The 23,497-nt window shown below is 36.9% G+C and overlaps 1 protein-coding gene across 1 annotated transcript; it reads right to left on the reverse strand.

Annotated features, from left to right (window-relative positions):
• Positions 1 to 279: 279 nt before the first annotated feature.
• On the reverse strand, positions 280 to 23,090 carry ZDHHC13 (zDHHC palmitoyltransferase 13). Its single transcript, XM_077818500.1, has 17 exons — positions 22,971 to 23,090; positions 21,194 to 21,330; positions 20,607 to 20,729; positions 19,178 to 19,255; positions 17,621 to 17,765; positions 16,034 to 16,098; positions 14,142 to 14,304; positions 13,072 to 13,197; positions 11,821 to 11,954; positions 10,845 to 10,947; positions 7,831 to 7,953; positions 6,713 to 6,775; positions 6,236 to 6,329; positions 5,260 to 5,343; positions 3,250 to 3,407; positions 1,684 to 1,781; positions 280 to 906 (listed from the first exon to the last, which is right to left on the reverse strand). Exons 1-17 carry the CDS (start codon positions 23,001 to 23,003, stop codon positions 768 to 770), a joined length of 1,866 nt encoding a protein of 621 aa, XP_077674626.1. The 5' UTR covers positions 23,004 to 23,090; the 3' UTR covers positions 280 to 767.
• Positions 23,091 to 23,497: the final 407 nt, after the last annotated feature.

Below are 23,497 nucleotides of genomic sequence, written 5' to 3' on the forward strand. Positions count from 1 at the left end.
ATGCTTGCAGCCTGAAATAATGTGAAACAATCTTATGCCTGTACCATTAGGTTTTGGTCATGTACCTACAAGAGACTGAGCTATCCTTTTCCAAGTGTCACTGGTGTAAATGAGTGCAAGATTTAGTCTTATGATCAATTCTTGTTAGATGTTTAAAGTAGCAAGATCAGCCTTTGCTGCTGTTACGTTTAATGATTTTTAAATATAAGTTTCATACTTTCCCTGAATATTTAAAATAAAATAAATAAATATAAGCATGAAAGCTAATTTATTTAATGTGAAGGCAAACAGTAAGTCTAAACAGTGATTCTGTACAGATTTACATAGTATAAAGACAAATAAGTTACCAAAATACAAACTAGTATTAAAAACCTTTTGAAATAGCCAATTCAAAAATGTTAAAAATATTTTATTTCCCTTAACAAATGTGTTCTTTGTAGACATATGAATCTGAAAAATTAATCAAGAGGTATTAAATAAAAATTCTGGAGTGCTGTATAAAAATCTCTCATAAAAATATATTTTGAGTGACATCTCATAGTTATATGAAATTTCAAATTGTTTCAGTTGAAAGTACATACCACTGCAGCAATTCTTTCACTTCTGTTTTGCTGTAATTTATGATCATTTAACTTTACTATTTAAACAATAGTAAGAATATAAAAAATTAAGGCAAGAGAGTTTCAGAATAACTTGCAAACAATATAAAGAATATCCAGTTTTATTTAGCTTTCAGCTCAGCTCTAAGAATTTGATGTTGCTTTTCTTCATACAGAGTGAACGTTTTTACCTTTTGCTGGATGAAATGTTAGAGTATATTGTTTAGTCCAGTCGACTATGTTGGGCTTGAACATACCAAAGCAACTGCACTGAAAAAAGTCTGCAAGGTTCTGGAAGCATCCGTGACTGGAAGTCAGAGAAATATCTATTAATAAACTTAACAAAAGAAGAGGGCCGACACAGAAAATATGGTACACTAAAGAGCATTTTAAGCACAAAGCTGACAAGGAGAGCTCTTGCAGAAGAAATAGAAAAACAAACATATTTTCCCCCTAAATAGCCTTATCTATTATATTTTCATAGACTCTTTCCAGCCCATATTACACTTAAATGTAAAAAAAGGAGAATTCAGTAAGTGCTAATTAGAAATATTAGGGTTGATCTGAAATCACAGCCACTAGCACAAAGATAGTGAGAAAGTAAAGATTTCTACTTCAACAGAAACCCTTGAGGGCCAGATTCTCTGTTATGCCAAGTTTTACAGTAGATGGTTATGACACCCTGATTCTCCGCTTGGCCATGGGGCAGGTTAGAGCCCCCATGGGATTTCTTTAACCTATAAACAGTGGGCAACAATCCCCAAAGAGTGTCCGTCAGCTGCGGAGAATCAGATACTTTGGCTATATCTCCTCCCTGCACCCAAGGCTGTACAGAAGGGTTCCACAGTAGCTGACTATTCTGGCTCTTCACCCATTGAAATCACTCCTTATCTCCCTTACTGGAGAGCCCCCTGGTGTGGATCAGATTCCATCCCCTTTGCATAACTCAGAAGAAGAGGCATATTCAGCATACACCTAGTAAACTACCTTTTCTTTGGCACATACAAAAATAGTTAAACATTTTATAATTAAAGATGATTAATCCCATTTCCTTAAAAATAATTCTCTTACCAAAAATACTTACTTGTATGGAGTTTTCCTTAGAGAAACAGCATGCTTAGAACACTTGCTTTGTATTATGAGGTGTAGTCTCTCATGTGAGGTCAAGCCCAGAAATGCAATCTTTAAGGTGAGTGTGGTGGAGGGAAGGAGACAGTTGAAATGTGGATATGTTAAAGCAGTTAAAATAATGGAGACACCGAATAATTTAATTATTTTTTTTCTGCATATTTAACACAATAAAGAAACTAGAGTCCAAGTTATTTATAAACATGCAACTAAGGCTGTGATAGAAACCAAGAAGTTGGGAGTATCAGTGCCTAAACTGAGAACTCATCCTTAATTGGGTCATTGGGCCTAGATATTTGCAGAGGTGAAAATGCATGAAATTACCACTCACAATACAGAGATGGGAAGAGACCTATTACACCATTGAAGCCATCTCCTTGCAAGAACAATGTGCAGTAATACTTTGGCACAAGAGAGCAAGAAGAGGACTGAGTCTGAGCCTTAGTTTTCAAATTTCCTCAACTGCATTTGTTGTCTGACATCTTTCCATTTAAGTATTTTTGCCTATAATTTCCCATTGCCTTTTCTGTTGTGTAACATTAAATGTTAGGTCACAGAGATATTTAAGAATTATTGTCCGGCTGCTGGGCAAGCTCAACAAATATAATTCTAGAAGTTATTAAGTCATATAGGTTGACAAGCTACCGTGTGCACAGCAGAGAAGTTGATTGTAAATATTCTGGATGTTTCCAAATATTTTTCCACAGTGTCAAAAAATTTTAATATCCTTTAATATAGTCTAATCTATTTTTAAACACATACAGATCAGTGGTTTCTGAAGAAACCTAGAAAGCTCATTAAAAAAATAATCTTAGCTCTATAAATTTCTTTAACATATGCAAATGTGTATACAGCAGACCCTAGTTTTCTGAACACTGATAAAAAAAAAATAATTCTTTTGGATAAGTACCAGCCTGGAACAATTCTGTATAGGAAGCCAAGTTATGAATCTTTGAAAAGCAAGGTTTTTTAAAAAAATTGCTTGATACTCCTAATCAGGGTAGAGCCAGGGTCATATATTTTTATCCTAATTGGATTTTAAATGGATTAATGAAGCACTGCTGAGCTAAAACACACATTTCTCACTTTCAGCACTAATTACACTACTAGGCAAAATGATCAACCATACAATATTTTTAGAAATTGACACCAGTTCTATGTGTCACTTAGAATCTTTTCCTCCAAAAACTACTTTATTTCTTAACAATTTCCCTAAATATTTTTGATTCGCATAAAAAAAGAGAAAAAACTATAAACAGCAGACTTCTGTTACAAGGTTTTGATTTTGAGAATCTTTTCAGACTGAAAATCTGAAATGATTTCTGCACAACTAGCCATGGAACCAAAGGCTCAGCCCTGGGGGTTTAAGCTGTGGGTCAGCCTTGCACATCACTGAAGCTTGGTACTGATGGGCCTAGGAAGGTTGGTGCAACATAAGGCCTTTGATAAGACAAATCTGCCAAGGAAATTTTTAAAATTCAAAAGTCCTCAAGGAAAGCATATAAATGAAGCAAAAAAGTACCTGATAAAGCTGAATAATTAGCATCAACGAAGCCCAGGAAGTATGAAAACACACTAGTGTAAAAATGTACAAAACCCATGGAGAACAAGACACTATCTGTGTAAAGTAAGTCCACGCTCCATCTTGCTGGTAAGTTGTTGCACAATGTTCTGACCAATCTGAGAATGAGTAAAGTGAGCCTTTACTAAAAAAAATTAATGAACTACCTAAGAACAGATTAAGACATCCTAGCATGGAACCTGACATTACTAACTCTAGAAACAAGACTTCTAGTATGTTATCACTTACAAAAACAATACAGATGCAGTTACATATTTAACAAATTACAATTAGTATCAGAAATCACAGCAAGTTAATTTATTACACACTATGCAATATCCTACAGTAGTATGGTCCACTTATTCAGGATACCTCCCAGTGAGCCAATTTAAACTAAAGAATTGAAGCTCCTGTCCTAGAAACATCATCATAACGACATGTGAAGATCAGTCTGTCAAGATGGGATAAACAGACCTTTATTGTATTGTTATTAATGTGCATTTTTATTTCATGGAATGGGTACCCTGTGCATTGGATGGACCTAAGAGTTTTTATAAAATTAAATGATGATACTGCAAGGCAATGACTACTACTTCACTGGGTTAGTATTACTTGAAATTGTGGGTTTAAATAATAATTAAAAGCATTTATAGTTTATGAGAGTCACCTTTTTGTTTTCATTTATAAATCCAAGGGAATAAAAAAATGAAGTTAATGGAGAACATATTCAATCAATGCCAAGGGCCTAAGCAGTGCTTCACCCAAAGTTACAGAGATATGAAGTGGATTTCTTTAAGTCTTTGAGACATCTACAGCCTGGGTTACGTGCTTTTACATATAAAAATCTAACAAAACTAGGCAAGTTTGTTTTTTAAGCTCCAAATCAGCAAAACAATTACGTACTTAACTTTAAGGACATGCTTAAATCCCACTGAAATCTTAGATTTAAGTTAGTTTTAGGATTTAGACAGCTAAGAGCCATCCCTGGTTTTGGATCAAATGCAATTTTTACTTTAGGAGAACCCTACATTCTTGCACACTCAAGGCTCTCACTGAGGTGCAGGATAAGAATTCAAGATCAGGCCTCATTTCTTACATTGTCATATACCCACTTTACTTCCCTATATGTTAGTACTCCTCTCATTTTCATATAACGTTACGCAGAACACAAAGGCCAACTCCTTGTTTGGATTTTTATCCTTTGTTTGGATGTTAATATCGCAGTTCACACACAGGAGGTCACACCATAAGGGCTTTTAGTGCATTAAAAAATTTCTGAATCCACCAATCATAGAACTTGTGAGCTCCAAGGAGATGAAACATGTTTCATAATTTACCAGCTTTATTTTTTTAACCAAAGATGTCAATACTGTAAATTGAATCCACAAATCACATCTCTCAGGAAAGTGGCTGTGTATGAAATGGATGCAGGATGCTTCCTGGGAGCAACAGCTGCAGGAAAATAATTTGCCCTTTCTTTGAAACTATCACTACATTTTTAAAGATACTCTTGGCACCAGTCTTTAACACAGACTTTTCTCAATAACCATAAGATCAGTAAGTGTCTGTGATAATATATTCAGGACCACATTTTCTACTGGAGGCAGAAGAGTACAAGACCACTAGAGTACACACGCTTTTATTCCTTACGCCTCTTGAATTTTGTTTCTAGTATAACCTCCACTTCTCTTATGATGTCACATTTCCTAAAAATGCAGATCTCTATAGCAATACCTTTAAAAAAAAGATATAATTTTTAACTGTTATTAATACAAGACAAAAATGAAACCAAAAGCTTGTTTGTGATTTCAGATATGCTGATATTTTTGTTAAAGAGTTACAATGATAGTTCCTGCACAATCAAGATCAGGATTGAGCCACAAAATGACAATATATGAAATGCTAGAAAATGAAGAAAGTATGCAATAGCTCCTTGAAAATGAAATTAAAATGAAATGTATGAATACGTACAGAGAAGAGTTCCATATACCATCCAGACTCCCACCATAGTTAGGAAGAGCAGAAACAAGATGAAATAATAATGGTTGCCAACACCTGTTTTTGGGAGGATGAAGAAAATACTTATTGTGTATCTTAATACCATTAGTATTTTCCCAAAATTAACATAAGTAGAAAGATATCCAACATCATTCAAAGAAAGTTCTGACTATCCCTTCCACCATGCTCAGTAAATGTTACCACAGCTTGACCTAATTCCTTCCCAACTTTCTCACACTAGTAATCCCAGTTACATCAATGGAACTGATGAGAAAGGTGCCAAGTATTTAGTCTGTATTTGCAGCTAGCCTTAACTAGCAACCCCAGCTCTGCTCTAGCTCAAGATAATCACCTCATTATAAAACAGTAAATCTGTACTACTGCTATTGAATTTAGCTATCTGAGCTCTGTGTTCTTCTGCATTATGAACTCACATGTAAAAGACAAAATGGACTATTTTGTGTATCGTATCACACAAACTATAATCTCTCTTTCAATCTTGATTATAAATGTGTTCAAAGCTTTACATCAGAATTACTTCAGTCTAACAAATAACTTTGTATACCTCAGACAGTGCAGTGGAAATTCTAAATATTTACCTTCCCAGTTTACAAGTAAAGTTTGATTTACCTAAACATATGCTTTAAAAAGACAGTCCTGAAGCTTTAAAGGTCCATAACAATCCAAGCTTGTCTATTTTTTTCTCCATTTCCTCCCTAATGATAGTGCTCAGAGCCCCAAGGAACCATTTTAGCTCCCTCACCTTAATGGCTTCACTTCAGAGACCACACAACAAAGGAGAAGGGCTGGATACAGCTCTCACTGGCTGTCAATATCAATACCCATTCATCTATCAATCACAGAAGTTAACTAGATTGTGATATTAGGTGCTGTCTTTCAGGAGATTAGCACAAGGTGTTTCTAAGTATGCTAAAATAAACAAACTCACCTATACATTGTCCAATCCACAAACAATGTTGGTCATATTTAGCAGTACATGAGTTGCAAGCAATGCAATGCATGGATCTTAAAGGCTTTTTTACCTAGTTGAAAGTGAAAGGGAAAAATGCAGTAATTCATTACATGTATAAATCATGTAAACCACTTATTTTTGCTCTACATTTAAAAAATAATTAAAAAATGCAGTTCCCATTACAGACTTAATGTTTCAACATAATTTAAATGACGCAATTATGCATTTTTCCTTTTATAGGTCAACTAAACCTATCTATAGTAGTTTAAAGGATTATTTGAAATTAAGGTTAAAGGCACAGAGCCTGCAGTCCTCACTCATGTGACAAGTAATACTGAAGTCAGACCCAAAGGATAAGAACAAAACTATAGTCCTCTTATTCAGAGAACTTTGCACATAACACCCTGTGCATCAAAAACGGAGTAATAAACATGAAATAAAAACCTCACTTACAAGACATGATGTGCAAAATGTTCTGAAATCCAAGTGGCCAGCTTCTGCAAGAGTAACAATATTCTGAAAGACACAAGTTATTTTACAATTCTATTTATCTAATTTTTCCAGGGGTATCAGGAAGACCAGGGGCTTCTTAAATACTAACACGATGACGAGTCCTCCTCAAGTGTCAAGTATTATTATTAAAAGTATGAAATCAAAATATTTACACTGAGATGAAGCTAAACTATCTCCTGGAGTAGACAAAGAAAGGTACACAGATTCAAGGAAATGCAAATATGAAAGAGACCTATCTGATTTAGTCCTCTAGTACCCCATCCATGCAGGACGTTGTTTTTTATTTTCCTTTTTTTGTGAAGTAGTGTCCAGAATAGTTAAAACAATTAATATAATATATATTAGAAACATTCTCAATTTTTAAGAAGTACCTCTCAAGCAGTTAGTAGTACTTCTGACGATAATGAGGGCAGAGGCTGCCACATGTGGTGTTCCCCCCACAATCCCAAGTGCCCATGAAGCGGACCATAGTAAGCTACCTGTTAATTGCATGGCAACTTCTTACCCAATTGCATTTAGTACACAGGGGCAACAGTTGCCCCATTACTTTTCCCAAGTTTCCATAATGTTCAACAAGAAGATCATGAAAATGCTCTTAACAAAACTTACAGCACCCCTAGCGCTGAGCATCAATATCACTTAGAAACAAAAACATGCATAATGAACTATAAACATATGGAAACCACATGAGATAGTCACAGTTTGTGGGCCAAGTTCTCTATTAATTTATACTACAGACAACACCAATGGCATTTTATGGGGTGAAACCAGTGTAGAATTCAGCTGCATCTCAAACTTCAACAGATAATTACATGTATGTGAGATGACGCAGAGAGGAAGTTATTTTTTTAAGAAAGCAGTGATAAGAGAAATAATTTATAATATATAAAAATAGATAAGTATTAGCTGCCACTTATGGTACTAAGTGTTAAAATAAATCTCTGAAGACTAAAGGAAATATTACTGTTCACTGTTTAAGTATAAAATCACAGAAAAAAAACAAATGAACACAGATTATACTGTGGTATATTTTAAGTTGTTTTATGGAGATAAAATACCTTTCTTCTTTCTTCTTCGGAAATCTTAATGTATCCAGGATCAGTTCTCCATGTTTTGTAGAAATAGTAGAGAAGACCCACCACACTGAGGATGAAGGGGATCTGGAAAATTGTGTCTGCTAAATGTAGCATTCAGGTTAAGGAATATTGTTTTACATAAATTTATCAACAACATTTTGTTCTTACAAACAATTATTATACTTTAAAATTAACTTGCATTGCATCGTTGTAATTTTATAAGTATTTCACTAATAACAAAAAAGGATGGACTTCACTTTTTGTATTACATCACTCTTTGTACTCCATAGGCTCTCACACAGCAAGGGCTTTACTGTTTTTTTCAGTGTAGTTCTAGAGATTTACTATCACTAGTTAGAACTTACAAGCCAAATTCAGGACCAAAGATCTCTCTTTTCCTCCTCTACAGAGTTCAGATTCCTGCCTTTGACTATACCCTGGAACGTGAAGGTGAATCACATCCCTTCTCCACCAGTAAGGAATATTGCATATAAGGAATGACAGTAAGAATGAACATGTGCTAAGATGACATCCACTAGTGGAGGATGTCACAGGCCAACTGACAATAATTCTACCACCAATCACCCTGAAAAGGAAAGACAATTTACAGATGGAAAAAGAAAATTCTATCAGCGTTCTGTTACAACTCAAGATCCTGGACTAGAACTACTCCTGATCTGATCTCATATTTGATCTTTTTCTATTTCTACCCCATGACTGACCAATTTAATAATATTTACAAGTAAATATATACTGTACAAAATATACAGATAGGTACACAGGTTTTAGGTATAGTATTGTGAGAGAGCGAGAGAGAAAGATTTGCTGCACTACTGTTACACTATCAGGTATAAAGCTTTTATATAAAGGAAGATATATGTGTATTATATACAGAATTTTTACACCCCTCTATTATAAGCTTTTATACAGCGGTTCGGGGGAGGGGCAGAGAAGGGCACCTAAACAAATCACACCAAGTTAAAACTGATATCTTCTAGGTACTGCACTGTGCACTTTTAACTCATAGTTGTTCTCTCTTGCATATTACTAATACAATGAGGTAACTCAATGGCTAAAACCAAAAATGTTACTCTAACAAATATTGATATTTTGTGTTTTAAGATGTAATCTCTTCCATAGGTCATATCATGTTTAGTCATGATGCAACTGCAGGACATTCTCTTGTGAGCCCATATAGTACTGTACTTCCTTGTGGATATTGTTAATACTCTGCAACCATTTCTGTTTTGTAGATTTGGGGGAGCAAATCCAGAACATAATGGCTGGGAGTTCAGTAAAGTGTATGGGAAAGGTTCAGCAAACATGTATAAGTACGTCTAAAGAGTTTGGCTCTATCAATCAAAACATTTATACCACACTCATGGATCTGTGGGCACTCCCAGAAAGGAATTATGTGCACACATAGGAGGATGGGGGAACAAAAGGAATGGGACGTACTTGCCCACCACTTCTCCAGTACTGGTCAGGGCTTTCTGTGTTAATTTTGTTCACTATTTCTAATGTACGACCAGTTAAAAGTTTTAATTTTAAAGTCCAGAAACACAGGATTGAACTGACATAAATCATTTAAACTTAAGTTTTTTAAGTACAATCAGAAACTCAAATTCCATATTTACACACTGCAGTAACAACAAATAACTTACTTACAAGTGACACAAATATATACATGCATTCTCAGCTGGAATATACCCACCACAGAAATTAATCCTGATAATCATATTAAGGAGATCTCATTAGAAATAGTACAAAAGAAAATGCCACTTAAGGGATGAAGTAATTTAAAATGTAATGCTATTTAATGTAGGAATATATTATTGCTGGTTTAATACAGAAGTTATTTTCAGTTACAAATATCTCCTTACAGGCCTTCTGTTTTAATGGAAATGTTTTACAAAACTAAAAAGATAAAGCCCTCTGTGTAACAACAAAGCAGAATACAGGATAGTGAGTGCAACACTTGTACATCGCTTTACACATACTATCAATCCATAGCCTGTTATAAGAACTGAAGTATGTTAAAGAAAAACCATGTACCACACACAGAGAATGCAGCTCAACCCCTGAATGTATATGAAGGCAGGAAACTTTGGAAGTTCTATTTAAAAAAACCCCTAAAGCAGCAGCAAAAAGAGTTCTGAATCACTGTCCTTTTAGAATGTGGAGATGTAATTTACTTTTTATTTATGGGGCCCTAATCCAGAAGCACTTAAGCATGTGTCTGAACACTGTGCTTGATCAGAGCCCTGGTGAGCAAGGTAAGTGGCCACATGAGGAACTAACCTGGAAGGAAAATTGGGTTTAAAAATGGCACACACTAATTTGTATTTGATAAAACATGATTTTTAAAAATCTACTTTTGTGCCTTCACATTTAAACCTGCTTGTTATCTGATGGCACTGCTTAAGTTTAATCACAGGAAACCAGAATTCCATCTCCTGGTAGCCCTGTAATGTCCAAAAGATAAGAAGGCAAATCTTATAAACAAATATGTGTTCTTTGTTATTAGCAATCACACAGAACAAGTTATTGTAGCTCTCTAACAACCTCAAAAATAAGTGAATAAGTGAAACTGAAGCTTACTAAAGGTAAATATTATTCAAAAGACATTTTAACATGCCGGCAAAATGTAATTTTGAAGTAATGAACAAAAGCTTTTCATACATTTTTACTCAACTAATAACTCTATTTAAAGGAATATTTGAATATAATGGATGAAGCTTGAAAATCCCAATCTCAATACTATCAACTATCACCCCAAAATTAAATATTATACTCAGAAATTATTCTCTAATCATGTAAACCTCAATTTCTGTCCTCTGATAGCCTTCAGAAGTAGTTCAAAATTACATTATCCCTTCCTAAGGGAAGCAAAACACCAACCCTATGTACACTTACGTGTTAGTAGCAAAAGCATACGTATTTGCAGGATTGGGGACAAAATGTATGTGGCATTTCACTCCTTGAGTATAAAGGATATCGGGCAGGAACCAAACAAACCAGGTCATAGACACCCAAAAAATGGAACTTAGCATGAAAATTGCTGGTAAATATTTTAGGTTCTTGAGCCCCACAAATTGCCTGAAAGACATTATTAAAAACATCTATTTCTAAGCCATATCAATTCAGTCAAATATTTAAAAAATTATTATAAAGGCTTTACCCATGTTCATTTTAAGTCTTCATTTAAACTGAATTATAAACTACTGCTCAAAAAGCTTGTGGCCTTCTATGGCATGCCACCTACAGTGTAGCTCTGTAAAGGAAATGTCCTGAAGAACACTGTGTTCCAATCTAATACAATGGCAAGAGAATTGGCTTCTTTATTGATGATTACCCTAACATTCGAAGTGTACCATCTATGCTAATTCCTACACAAGGGTAGTACCAATATCATTTCAACAGACACTGGTTTCAAGGTGTTGCAGTGGATCAGAGTTTGGGGGTGATGCTGGGGGGAGGAAGATTTCTCAAACAAACACAATCCAGGATCTTATCCCCAAGGGGAAAAAAAGGTTGAAGCTAACATACATTTTTGTAATTACTGTTAGAGTGTAAGATCAGCGTGTAGCAAGATCAGAACCTCAATATTTATGTTTAAATTTCTTTTTTTGTGTGTAATTCATTTAAAATGGAACAGGACGTCTGAACAATTCTTATCTACCACTTAGGCTTACTGTTACTGGGAGATTAAACAGTTTTTGCATTTGTAACTTTGTTACCTTCTGTAATTGTTTTGATAAACATTTAACCATAGGATTCTTTAAAACCAATACAAAAAAACCCCAAAAAAACAACAACAAAAAACCTTAGTAGGAAATAATTATTTTTAACCAGTTAATTTACTTACAGCTAAAATGAACTTATAAGACCCTCTGAAGGGAATACTGTATAAGAGACATACAAAAATAATTCTTATATAAATATATGCACAGAAAAGCTAAGTGCACAAACCTTGTAAGCAGACTTATCCCGAAAAATATGAAGAGAAGCAGACTTCCTTTCAAAAGCCAAGAATCGGAATTTATGTCCATTATGTATCCTATAGCCCACATCAGTGTCAAGGAAGACAGCAACAGCAGGAAAAACTATCAAAATGATTACTGTTACAACACTATATCTAAAATATTACACAAAGTACAAAACAGCACTTGACACAGCAAATGCGATATCCAAAAATTAATGGGAGTTCAAAGGCAAAGAAAGAATTCCTTGAGGACAAACAAAACAAGCGGGAAAGCAATCTCACTACATTTTGCATTCAAGTTTTTCCTCTACAACTTTAATCCATCTCTTCCTCAATCTTTTGGAACAGAGTTAGAACACAGACTATTTTTAACTTCTTAAACCAAATGCTTCAACTTCTATAGAATATTACTAAGTTTCAGAAGTTTCTCTTAAAAAATTATGCCATAGGAACTGTAAGTGTACTATTTCTCTAATAAATAGCAAACTACAAATTAAATTGCAACCATTCTTCAATTATAAAAACCTCCAGCTCTTTATTAACCACATTAGTTGAGAAAAGGTCTAACATCACACCCAATGAAAGGTATTAGAATTTCAACAAATATTAATTTCCTATTGCACATCTCAAAAAATTCTAATGCTACATTTAAAACCTGGTGTTTTTTTCCTATAGAAATTAAACCATTGCTGAACCTTAAAAAAAACTGACAGATGGTTTTGCATCATCTTAAAAGGGTACTGAAGCAATTCCATTAGTTTTACCTCAATTAGCTTACTAGAATATGAGCCTAAGATTCTACCAAGTCTACCATGGATCTTGCTATGCATGTCTGATTTACTTTAAAACCATTTACATACTATGACTAAACAAAACCCCAAAATAGATACAGAAGAGTGCTGAACCATTATACAATATTCATACAAGAATAAGGACATAGGCCTAAATTTTCAAAAGCTGATAGGGATTTGAGGAGTTTCAATTTCTAGATGCCCAACTTTAGATGACTTAAAATCCTGACTCCTTCTAGATGACTTAAATTGGGCTCCTAGAAATTGAGGGCCTCCCCCTCAAAAGTCACTTGAAAATTTAGGCCTAAATGACGAACATAAACCCAGTACTCTTTTCAATGGCTTAAATGGAGGCAAGATTAGATCACATAAATCATATACATTAATATATATGTAAAAATGTCCACTGCTGCAGTCCATGATTTGTTCCAATATGAAAGAAAATACCTCATATTTCGCTAACATCCTGAGTAACCTGGAGTTTTTTCTGATTCTCATTTTTTCTTCTTGAGTTAGCATATGAATAATCAAGCGATTTTGAATTTGGTGAGCAAGGTCAAGCGGTGTGTCTCCCTTTAAAAATAGAAATTAAAGTTTATTTTTCTAAATGTGTTGTACATTTAAATAACTACCGAGAAGTAACAGAAAAATGGAATTATTTGGTGGATGTTTATTTTTCAAACTAATTTAGGTTACCAGTGGCAGGTTAACTGCAGAGCCACAATAAAATTAAGTTAACCAAGTAGACAGTAGTTCTGGTTGCAAATGTTTTCAATGCTAACAAATCTGAATTATCAATTGTACTGTCTCTGAGGAGATGCAATAATCTGAAGTTCTAGCAAAGTCAAAGTAAAGAAATTTTGCATTCCCAACCACAAGGGCAAGACAAAAAAAAAAAAGTATAAATAAGGATGGTATTATAGGATTCTCACATGAAAATGAAAGAAGATATCATATGCTTCCCAGTGTGGGTAGGCAGACATGCACTAGTTCTGCTCAAGATAGCATGTGAAAAAGAGCAGTGTGGCCATCTTAAAAGGGGTTTGTGTTTTCAGAGGGAAGATGTCCAGCACTTTTGAAAATCAGGTCCCTTTAAGGGTCTCAGAGTGGACACTCAAAAAATCACTAGTTACTTTTGAAAATCTCTGCCTTAGTACCTATTCCTCACAATTTCCCTCTGAGGTAGGTATTATTATCCACATTCTATAGATCAGGAAAATGAGGCAGAAATATAAAGTGGCTTGCCTAAGATAAAAGGACATGGGTGTTTGTTGAAGTAATGTAGCCATGAATGTGTGTATTCAACCTTTGCACCACACAGAAACAAATCCCCATCTACATTTTAGAAAAACTGAATACGAATGCCAACTGTTATGGTTGTATTCAGATTCCCATTATAATGGACATCAAGATCCCAATTACCTGAAACAGGATTAGACAGAGCCCTCAGATTGCTTTCTGAAGTAATTTCACATTGTTGTACTACACAGAATGAAATGGAATTTAAAAAATTGTACCTTGACATTTTTGATGTCCAAATTAGATCTAGCATCCAGAAGTAGCTCTACAGCATTAACATTTCCTGCTGTAACTGCCCAATGCAATGCAGTATTCTTCTGAATTTTGTCTACAGCACTGAGAGAGGGATTAAACTTTAAAAGAAATCCGGTGGGTTCTGGTCTAGATGAAAATAAACAGGATATACAGACCAGTTAGCAAACAGAAGACAACTTAGATTAAACACATTTTTAAAACACTTTATAAACTAAATTAATCTTCACATCATCATGTGTCTATCCTCATTTTAGGGTGGGAACAAAGATGGATACAGTTGTTAGTGACTTGCCCAGATTATGCAGCTAGTCAGTAACAGAATCAGGATTAGAATTCATGACTTCCCAGTAGTTATTTCTCCAAAATACGCCGCCACGTACTTCTCTCGTATGCAAATGTCAAAGCTTCATGTCCAGATTTCACAACCAGAGGAAGACTTCTGTATCAGGGGAGGCTAGAAATTGTAAACCACCCTTGAGATGTCAGGCTGAGTATTCCTCCACCATGTGTTGTTGTCTGCAATGCTGTCCCACAAGCACAGCATGGGGATGAAACCAAGTTAAGCCAGTGTACAGGTATGGCAACTCTGGACAAGCCAGAGAGCAGCCTTGTGGAACCTGGTCCTGAATCTGCGGTCAAGTGGACAAGGAAGCAGATGCAGCAATGGACTCTCAAATTTATTTAGTGTGTAAGTAAATTTCCCACCAATGCTTCCACTCTGCGAGGACATAGTTTTCTGCTCCCTGGTGGCATCATCTGTGTATGGAAAAAGGCCAGTCATTCTCTTGTCCAGAAGCAGGTGAGATGCTGTAGCAAAGGGGTGTTGAGTGTGACACCATGGATGATCTTTCCAGTCCCCAGGAGTGGGATTTCTGCCCTGAATATGAGCAGGCCTTTGAGTTGGCACTGTGCATTGTTTCCTATCTGAGAACAGGGCAATCAATCAGCTGGAGACGTATTAAGTTGGTTTCATGTGTCACAGCTCTCCAGGCAGAGCAAACAGTAATCGCACCTTGTCGAAGGTCTGGTGGAGCTATGTGCACTAGCACATACAGTCAGGAGGTCAGAGTATAGTTCAAACAGCTAATAGCAGGAGTATCAACAAGCTGACTGTGGTGGCTGCACGTTAGACAGGTATTCAGCTGGAGCAAACACCAGGGACAATAACGATGTAGAAAGGACTGAAGGATCTGCTCCCCAGGAGGTTTCCTATAGTTTTCGTATCAAGGAGGTAGGGGAAGAGATCTTCATTTTTAGGTGTTGAAGAGGAGGCTGATATATCAAACCACTGTCAAGTTTTACTCCCAACTATGTGACAAATGGATGGAATGCCTCACTGTTTGAATGCTAGTAAGTATGAGCTATATGTATAGCTTTCTAGAGTATCAAACTGATTTTGTACTAGCCTTGGGCTCTGCCTTTTTCCTACTGTGATCCCACTTTCACCTATTTTTCTGGATTCTGGGAGATGGTTTATAGGTGCTGACATTTGAAGACCACCAATACTAATGCAGTCGCATTAGTGTAGAAAAGACTTAAAATTTTTTTTCTAGCATAGACAAGGCTCCACTGACTGTAGGAGTCTTCATAAATAAGAAATGAATACAGATTCATAGAGGTGCTCACACGTTGTATTTATGGACACACTACTTCCATGATACCTCAAAGCCCGCCCCCCACTTTTTTTTTTTTTTTTTTTAAAGGCTCTACCAATAAGCTGAAAGAATTTGTTCTGGGATGAAATTTTTGGCATTTGTAGCCTCTGATTAAAAGAGATGTATTTCATTATTCTAAAAAGCCTATGAGTTATCTTGGTGCAAGAGGATTGGTAACTTTTTAGTTATCCATTACTTACCCAATTACTTTCTGTGCTGACAGCATAAGAGGTGTTTGTCCGCTGAAATCTGTTGTGTCTACACTCTGAGTATGAAAAGATATTGAGATTATTAGATATAGAATTATTCGTAGATTTCAGAAAATAAAAGATACTCTGCCAGATGCTCAGCTGGTGCAAACTGACATAATTCTACTAAAGTTAGTGAAAGCTAGGCCAATTTACACCAGCTGAGAACCTGGAACTCACTTTAGAAGGAATTCCTTTCCTCTTCCTTTCTCTCAATTCTTGTATGTAGTTTCTTTTAGTACAGGTAGGTAGATTCCAACAAGAATAATTAAAGAGAAAATTCTTTACTAGTTTTCTGCCTATGCCTATCTAATTCTATAAGTTAAAATAGCTTTACCACATCAGTATATTTTGGAAGGGAAAAAGAGATTATTTTTTCCCTTTTATCAGGAGAGGTTGGGGGAGGGGGGAAGGAGGTGAACTAGTAATCAGTATACAGTATACAAAAGGAAGTCAGCTATAGCAAATAAGGAAATAACCAATTTTCTACCTCTTGTTCACTGATCTCTTTCCCTGTGCTATTTTCTCCCTTCTCACACACAGGCAGGCCTACCAGAATTACACATTCACAATTTGAAAGCAAGAATTAAGGTTCATGTACAAAAATGAAGTATAATGTAGATTGAATCAAAGGGATTTTTTAATTGCTAGAAGATTCCCATAGCAATTGAGGTAGCAGAAGAGTCTTCTTAAGCATGTTTGTGGCATATACCATCTATACCTAGACTCCACAGGTTACAATTATTTTACTACAATGGGCTCTAGAATAGAGAGAAAATGTTTATCAAACTGTATAATCTTATTGCAAAATATTATCTAAGCAAAGGGTCCAATACTGCAAGCACTTATACACATGCCTAATTTTACTCACAAGATTAAACATATTAACTTCAGTGTGACTACTCACACGAGCTAAGTTACACACATTTAAGGGCTTGCAGGATTGGGACCAAAGTTTTCTAGGCAGTCCTGCATGACACAGCTGGTCTGATCACAATGTTATCCAGCAAAAAAATTCTCTCTGACACACATTACACTGTCTCATTTCTACCTTTAAATTTAGCTTGCCACAGGTGTTTAATGGCGAAGTTTTAAAAAGAGTTGAGAGATGACGAAAAATACAGAGTCAGGTTGATCATGTGTTTTGTGAGCTTCAAATAACAGACTGTTACACAGAGTTCCAGTTATTAACTGAATAATGAAATACTATCTTCTAGGATGTGTTTCAAGAATATATGGTCAGTTATTGCACTTAAAAGCCAGTTATTCATATTGCACTATAGGTTTGCGTAATACTGGACAGGATTGCTTATTTATTTTTACTTCTAAAAAGACAGGAAGAGGTAAAAAAGCAGGAAAGGCATTACTGTGTATCTCTTTGAACTTGTGGCATAGTGAATATTTGCTTAAAAACTGCTTGTCAATAAGGTTCTTTTTTCATTTAAAAAACAAAAACCAATATCGATAAAATGTATTAGCAAAAGAGACAACTAGATAGGAAACAACATTTGGGATATCTGCTGCATAACTAAAACATACCTGGCCTTTTGATATGAGATAAGCTATTATGGGCATATGCTGAAAGACCACTGCTAAGTGAATGCTGCTGTATCCTTCACCATCAATAAGAGTGGGATCTGCTCCACAATTTAACAACAGTATTACCATAGATAAATGCCCTTGCCTGAAAAAAAATACAAAATCTTTTTCAGAACTCTTTAACATGTAGACACAACAAGAAGTTATGAAAGACCTCTATTCAAATTCATACTAAAAGAATCTTTGAGACTGACAGACTGACTATCCAATAACGTGGAAAACCCCAGGGAAAGCTTTAAAGAAACTTGTTAAGTTTAATTGAGACAATGTTCTAAAAGTATTTTTAACCAATGATTAAAATTAACCTTTGGAACAGTGCTGAATATTTACTTTGCTGTCTGTGTGGAAAATGCTGGCATTTCAATTAATATTGTTAATAAAAGTGAATTAAAACAACCCTTTTATATGAATACAATGTATAAGTCACTCCAAGAAGTCTATATCTTTTGCTTACACAATCATTGATACTTTATTCTCATTCATTTGTACTTAACGCATCTATGGAACATTTCAATTTGGTTATTTAAACCAGAATCATATCTCTGGATATGGGAAATCTAACTTTTGACCACAAGTTTGAGCTACTATAAATTGTACTAAGGGCTAGTCTAATATAATTTGAAAGTTATTTCAGATTAAGGTAGGATATGAATTTAAAGTGAAACAGCTATTCAGGAATAGCTCCCGGTTTCGACACATTTATTTCAAAATGGATTAAGCTAAACCAGCAAAAGATACTCATTCTGGAATAAGAGTATCCACACAGAGAGCTATTTCAGTTAATTTTCCTGTGTAGACAAGCACTCCATTTCCTTTCCTGACCAGCTTACTGAAGTCCTGTCTTGATGGGCAAAAAGGGTACGTTCTTATATTATGTTAAACCCAACTGATTTAGCTAACAATAACTCACACATTTTTAGAAGTCTGGTATAGACACAGCACAGTGCCTTTAATATGTGCTAAATTGGTCAAGTTCAAGCCTGGGCTACTCCCTTAAATCCAGCTAACACATTTGAAACAGTGTTAGTTAGCCATGTTGCATCCTGGGTGGTCTTGGCTATAACTTGGCCAGCTAACTTGCTTTCAGAAGCATTGGCCTGTGTCTTAACAGGCATTCCTTAAGAGGAATTTTCAGTCATATTATTAAGATAATAGGAATTAAAAAATCCTTTTTGCCTGTTAGCCTGTTACCTCAGACACAAGTTCTGAATATTAAGTATTGCTCCATCCATAGCATAGGCCCAAAACATGGATGTACATGATTAAAATACGTAACTAAATAGTAACTTATTTTTCAAGCTCCACAACGGTATGTACCTGGGTATCTGACAACAGGTTTGAGTGCTAATATACACATACAAGCTACAAACTCTTTGTTCCTAAATAAAAGAAATGCAGAACTAACCAGGATGAAGATACTAACTAATAAACAAACAGCAGACGTATTGTATTATTTAATATCGACAGAAGTATAACTGGCATCTATAAGTACCATACCTAATGGCCCAGTGAAGTGGAGTTGAATTTAAATCTCCACCTAGTTGATCCACTACTGCACCTTTGGAAATATAAAACCTGTGTAACAGCAATAAAATAAAATGGTTGAGTAAATAAGAGATACATGAAAAACTAATACCTAGAGAACAGACTGCCCTATTAATGATTATTGTTGTAATAATGATACTTTCACTGGACAGGCAAACACACAGATACTTTTACTGTAACAACTGCTGTTTGGAAAAAGATGCTGCATTTAAAGAAATACAGTAATAAGCAATGCACTTATGACATCAAGCACTACACTACTGAAATTTGTATGCTATGCAATTTATTAGCTCCACACTAACTAGACCTCCTTCCCCCGATTAAAATCTGCCCTGCGCGTTCTTGATAGTGAAATCAAGCAAATGCTTAAGTATTTGCTGGATTGGATCCTTAGGTTTCAGTCCTTCACGCTGCTTCATGTGAGTGGACTCCCACATTTGTGCTAAGCCCCACTGAAATCAACGGCTGTTCGTCTGCATGGATTTCATCTTTTAGGGCTTGTCTACATGGTGTGTTAGTGCACACCCGAGATGTGTACATTCTAACGTACACCAGCATGTCATGCATTAACTGGCTCCGGTTGACACTGCTGGTATGCACTAAAAGTTCCCTAGAGTGCACTGATGTAGTCCTGATTCAAACAAACAGTACTATGTTAACTGCAGAAGGGAATTTTTAGTGCATATCAACAGGGTTCACATTGGTCAGTTAGTGCGCAATATGCTGGTGTGCACTAGAATTTATACCCTCGCTGGTGCGTCCTAATGCACCACGTAGCCAAGCCCTTAGAGATAGCAAAAGGGCAGAAATATATGTATTTAAAATTGCATATCATGGGTTAAATCCTGCAAGGCACTGAGCACCCTCCATTTCTATGGACTTCAGCAGCATTGGACCCCAAGATGTGAAATCTGTGTTGAAAGTTGAGCGGTAATTCTCTATTTTACTATTTAGAAAGAATTGGTTTCAATTGGCCTCTTTCTCTGCTATTCCAGGGAAGCACCTAGAAGTTCCAGAAAGTAAGAACTCCCATCTGAAATAGCTATTGACAGATAAAAATTTGGAGATGTTCATTTCAAATAAAGATTTTAAAATTTTATTTTGCACCTGAAACCTGGGTGTTCAGAAACATACTGGATTTCATGTATTTCACAAATTCACATTAAAAGAAAGCGAATAGTAATACTATACCATTTCAGCGGCATAACCTATGCAGACTGGATATAGGTAGGTGTATTTTATATTATTAAAACAGTATATGCTATTGGTTTCACTTGTTATGAAATATAACAGAAGAGAACATGAAAGACAAGAAAAATATACTGCCTAAGTTATTTATTTACAACTATATGATCATTTGGACACAGACACTACAGCTTACTTTACAAGATCCAGTCTGTTGTTTATTGCTGCCCAATGAAGAAGTGTCACATTTTCTTTGTCTGGTTGTCTGACATCATAACCTGCTTCCACCAATTCCTTGCACCGCTCCAATATGCCATATCTCAGGTAAGAAAAATATTCAGTTTTAGTTGTGATTCTTTAGTATTTTCTAATTTAAAGGTTTTCACATATTCAAAAAATAATAATAAATAATAATAATAATAAAAATCTCCCATTAAGGGCCTGATCCAGCAGTTCCTACTCAGGCAAAATTTCCAGTTGTGTTCAGTAGAAATCTTTCCTGAGCAAGGGTAGGTGCTGGACTGAACCTTAAATTAGTTGACACACACAACCTTACACCAACTGAAACTGATCTGGTTTAGCTACAGCTATTTTTATATTGCTTATGATTAAAAAACATTGTAGAGCATGGTTTTACAGTTCGTTTTCTGATATTATTTAACGGGGTTGGGGGAATCATATATTCTGATCTGTTAAGAAATAAATATTACAAATGGCTTTAAATTTAAACAATGTTCACAAATTCCCTTATTTAATATAGCATAGAATACACAACTGACTTACTGTGTCGCTTTGACAATATCACAGCTACTGTAGTCCTCCACAAGTGGAAATGCTGATTGTATTTTTGATTGATCTTTATGGATGCTATGCCAATTCTGTGCTTGAGGTTGATGGGGGCCATGGCTGTGATGTTTACACTGTGGGTTAACAACGAAAATATTTATCAATAAATATTATTTCAATTCCACACTCTTTGGGGAAGGGTCTGTCTCTTATCTAAGTAGAAAGCACCAAACACACCAGGGGGTGAGGGGAACACTATGTCAATATAAACACATAAATAAATTTAAAGACATCACTAATGGTCATCAATTAAGACATTAATTCTGCATTTCTTGGGTTTCCAAAGCTCTCAATGGAGCCAATAACATTTTGGAGTGAGTAGCACCACACAAAGAATACAGTTTCAAGTACTCTGGGTTCAAATCTACAGGGCACTCAGCACCTTGCAAGATTATGTCTAAGCAAAAAAAGAGATTTGTTTACAATAAAGCTACTCTATAACAATGGTTTCAAAGTTTACACAAACAGGGTATAACTTTGTGTTGTCATGCACAAGAACCAATCAACAAACATGCAAAAACACAGTTATAAAAATATTATAATATATTGTACTCATTTCCTAATGAAAGTGACAAGTGTATTTATTTATTCACTTCCCTTCCTAAAACCTTTTGTGAAAATCAGTTGCTGTTTTTTCTTCCAAAGAAGACTGTATTTCCATAATTGGAGAATATTCCTGCACAAACAGACTAAGATTTTGAAACTTAGGTGCCTCCACTTAGGCAGTTAAATACATATTTAGGCACCTAAATAACAGTGACCTGATTTCCACAGCTGCTGAGCACCTGTAGCACCCTGAAAATTGGATCACTTTAATTTTGGTGTGTAAACATTTAGTTGTTTGAAAATATGGTTAAATCTGCTTCAAGAAGGAAAAAGTTATTATTCACAGCATGATCTGTTGGTCAGTCCTCAGTGAGTAAGGGGTTGCTAACCCACAATACTTTTCATTACAACTGTCCATCTTTGGGATTGGCTAGGATGATATTTTTCATTAGCTGTACAATATTTTGTTTCCAGGTGCATCCCTACTCTCATCCATCTTCACGCTGCTCCAAGATAACACACACATTCCAAACTTCTGTGAACTTCCCTGCAAGGACTGAGGCCACTTGTTGGTTCTCTCAGCCTCTTACCTGAACTACTGAGTGAAATGGGGGGGGGGGAGGGAGGGGAAGAGGCTGGGACGGAAAACAAAAAAAAGCTTCCAGAAAGGCAAGGGGCGGGGAGCAACACGGAACACACCATCGCTACCTCCTCTCCAACTGACCACCAGCACATCCACAATAGTGCTAGGGCCGATGTGCCGTGACTGTATTCAGGAGGTGGGTACAAAGCAGTACCGGTGCATGTGCTGTCCCACGTGGGACAGGCAGACAGGTGCCTGTCTCTCGTGAACCCTCATTCCGGCTGGGAAAGGGACAGCAGATCGGCCTGCCCCCTCACCCACGGCTGACATGAGCCCCCCAGCGCTGTCCATACCAACGGGAACCAAAGCCTCGGGGCGGGGGGGGGGGGGGACCAAGCCAGCACCTCCCCCGCCCCCGGTGGGGTGGAAATGGGGAGGGGAAGGGCCTCCACTCCCCAGCGGCACCGCGCGCCCATCCCGCGGACCCCAGGCCGCTCCAAGGCCTCTCCTCCATCCCCGGCCACCCCTTCGCGCCACAGCGGCTCCTCTCCGTAGCCGAGCCAGTGTGGAGACCCCGTCCCTCACCGCAGGGCCGGCCCCGCCGCCGCCACCCTCCATGCCGGCTGCTCAGGACACGGGCCAGGACTGTCCGTGCCCCCGGCCGCCTCCAGCTTCCTGCTCCCGCTTCCTGGTTACCGGCCGGTCCCGCGGCGCAGCCAATCACGGGAGGAGTTTCCCTGGGGTGGGCGGGGCTGGGAGCTGCCCCTGTGTGGGCGGGGCCTGAAGCGGGGTCAGTCTCCCCAGGCACGGGCGGTGCGGTCGGTCATGGGGCCCGGGTTGCCCCGCTATGTACGTGGAAGCCAGATGTCAGACCCCCCTCATGCGTGGCACCCACAAGTCAAAACCCACAGCAAGCTCAGGGCCCACCCAGACATAACCCCAGCCCCACACCTGGCATCCTCATGTCGCCCCTCACCCTTGGGGTGCCCACATGTCACGTTCCCAGGACAACCATGTATATTCTCCGAGGTGTGGATCCCCCACGTCATCCCTGTCATGTGCTTCTCCGATGTCACCCACGTAGCAGAATGTCTGTTGTGCCACATATGACT

The sequence above is a fragment of the Eretmochelys imbricata genome, chromosome 6 (genome assembly GCF_965152235.1).
Source record: "Eretmochelys imbricata isolate rEreImb1 chromosome 6, rEreImb1.hap1, whole genome shotgun sequence".
In the NCBI taxonomy this organism is placed as follows: domain Eukaryota; kingdom Metazoa; phylum Chordata; order Testudines; family Cheloniidae; genus Eretmochelys; species Eretmochelys imbricata.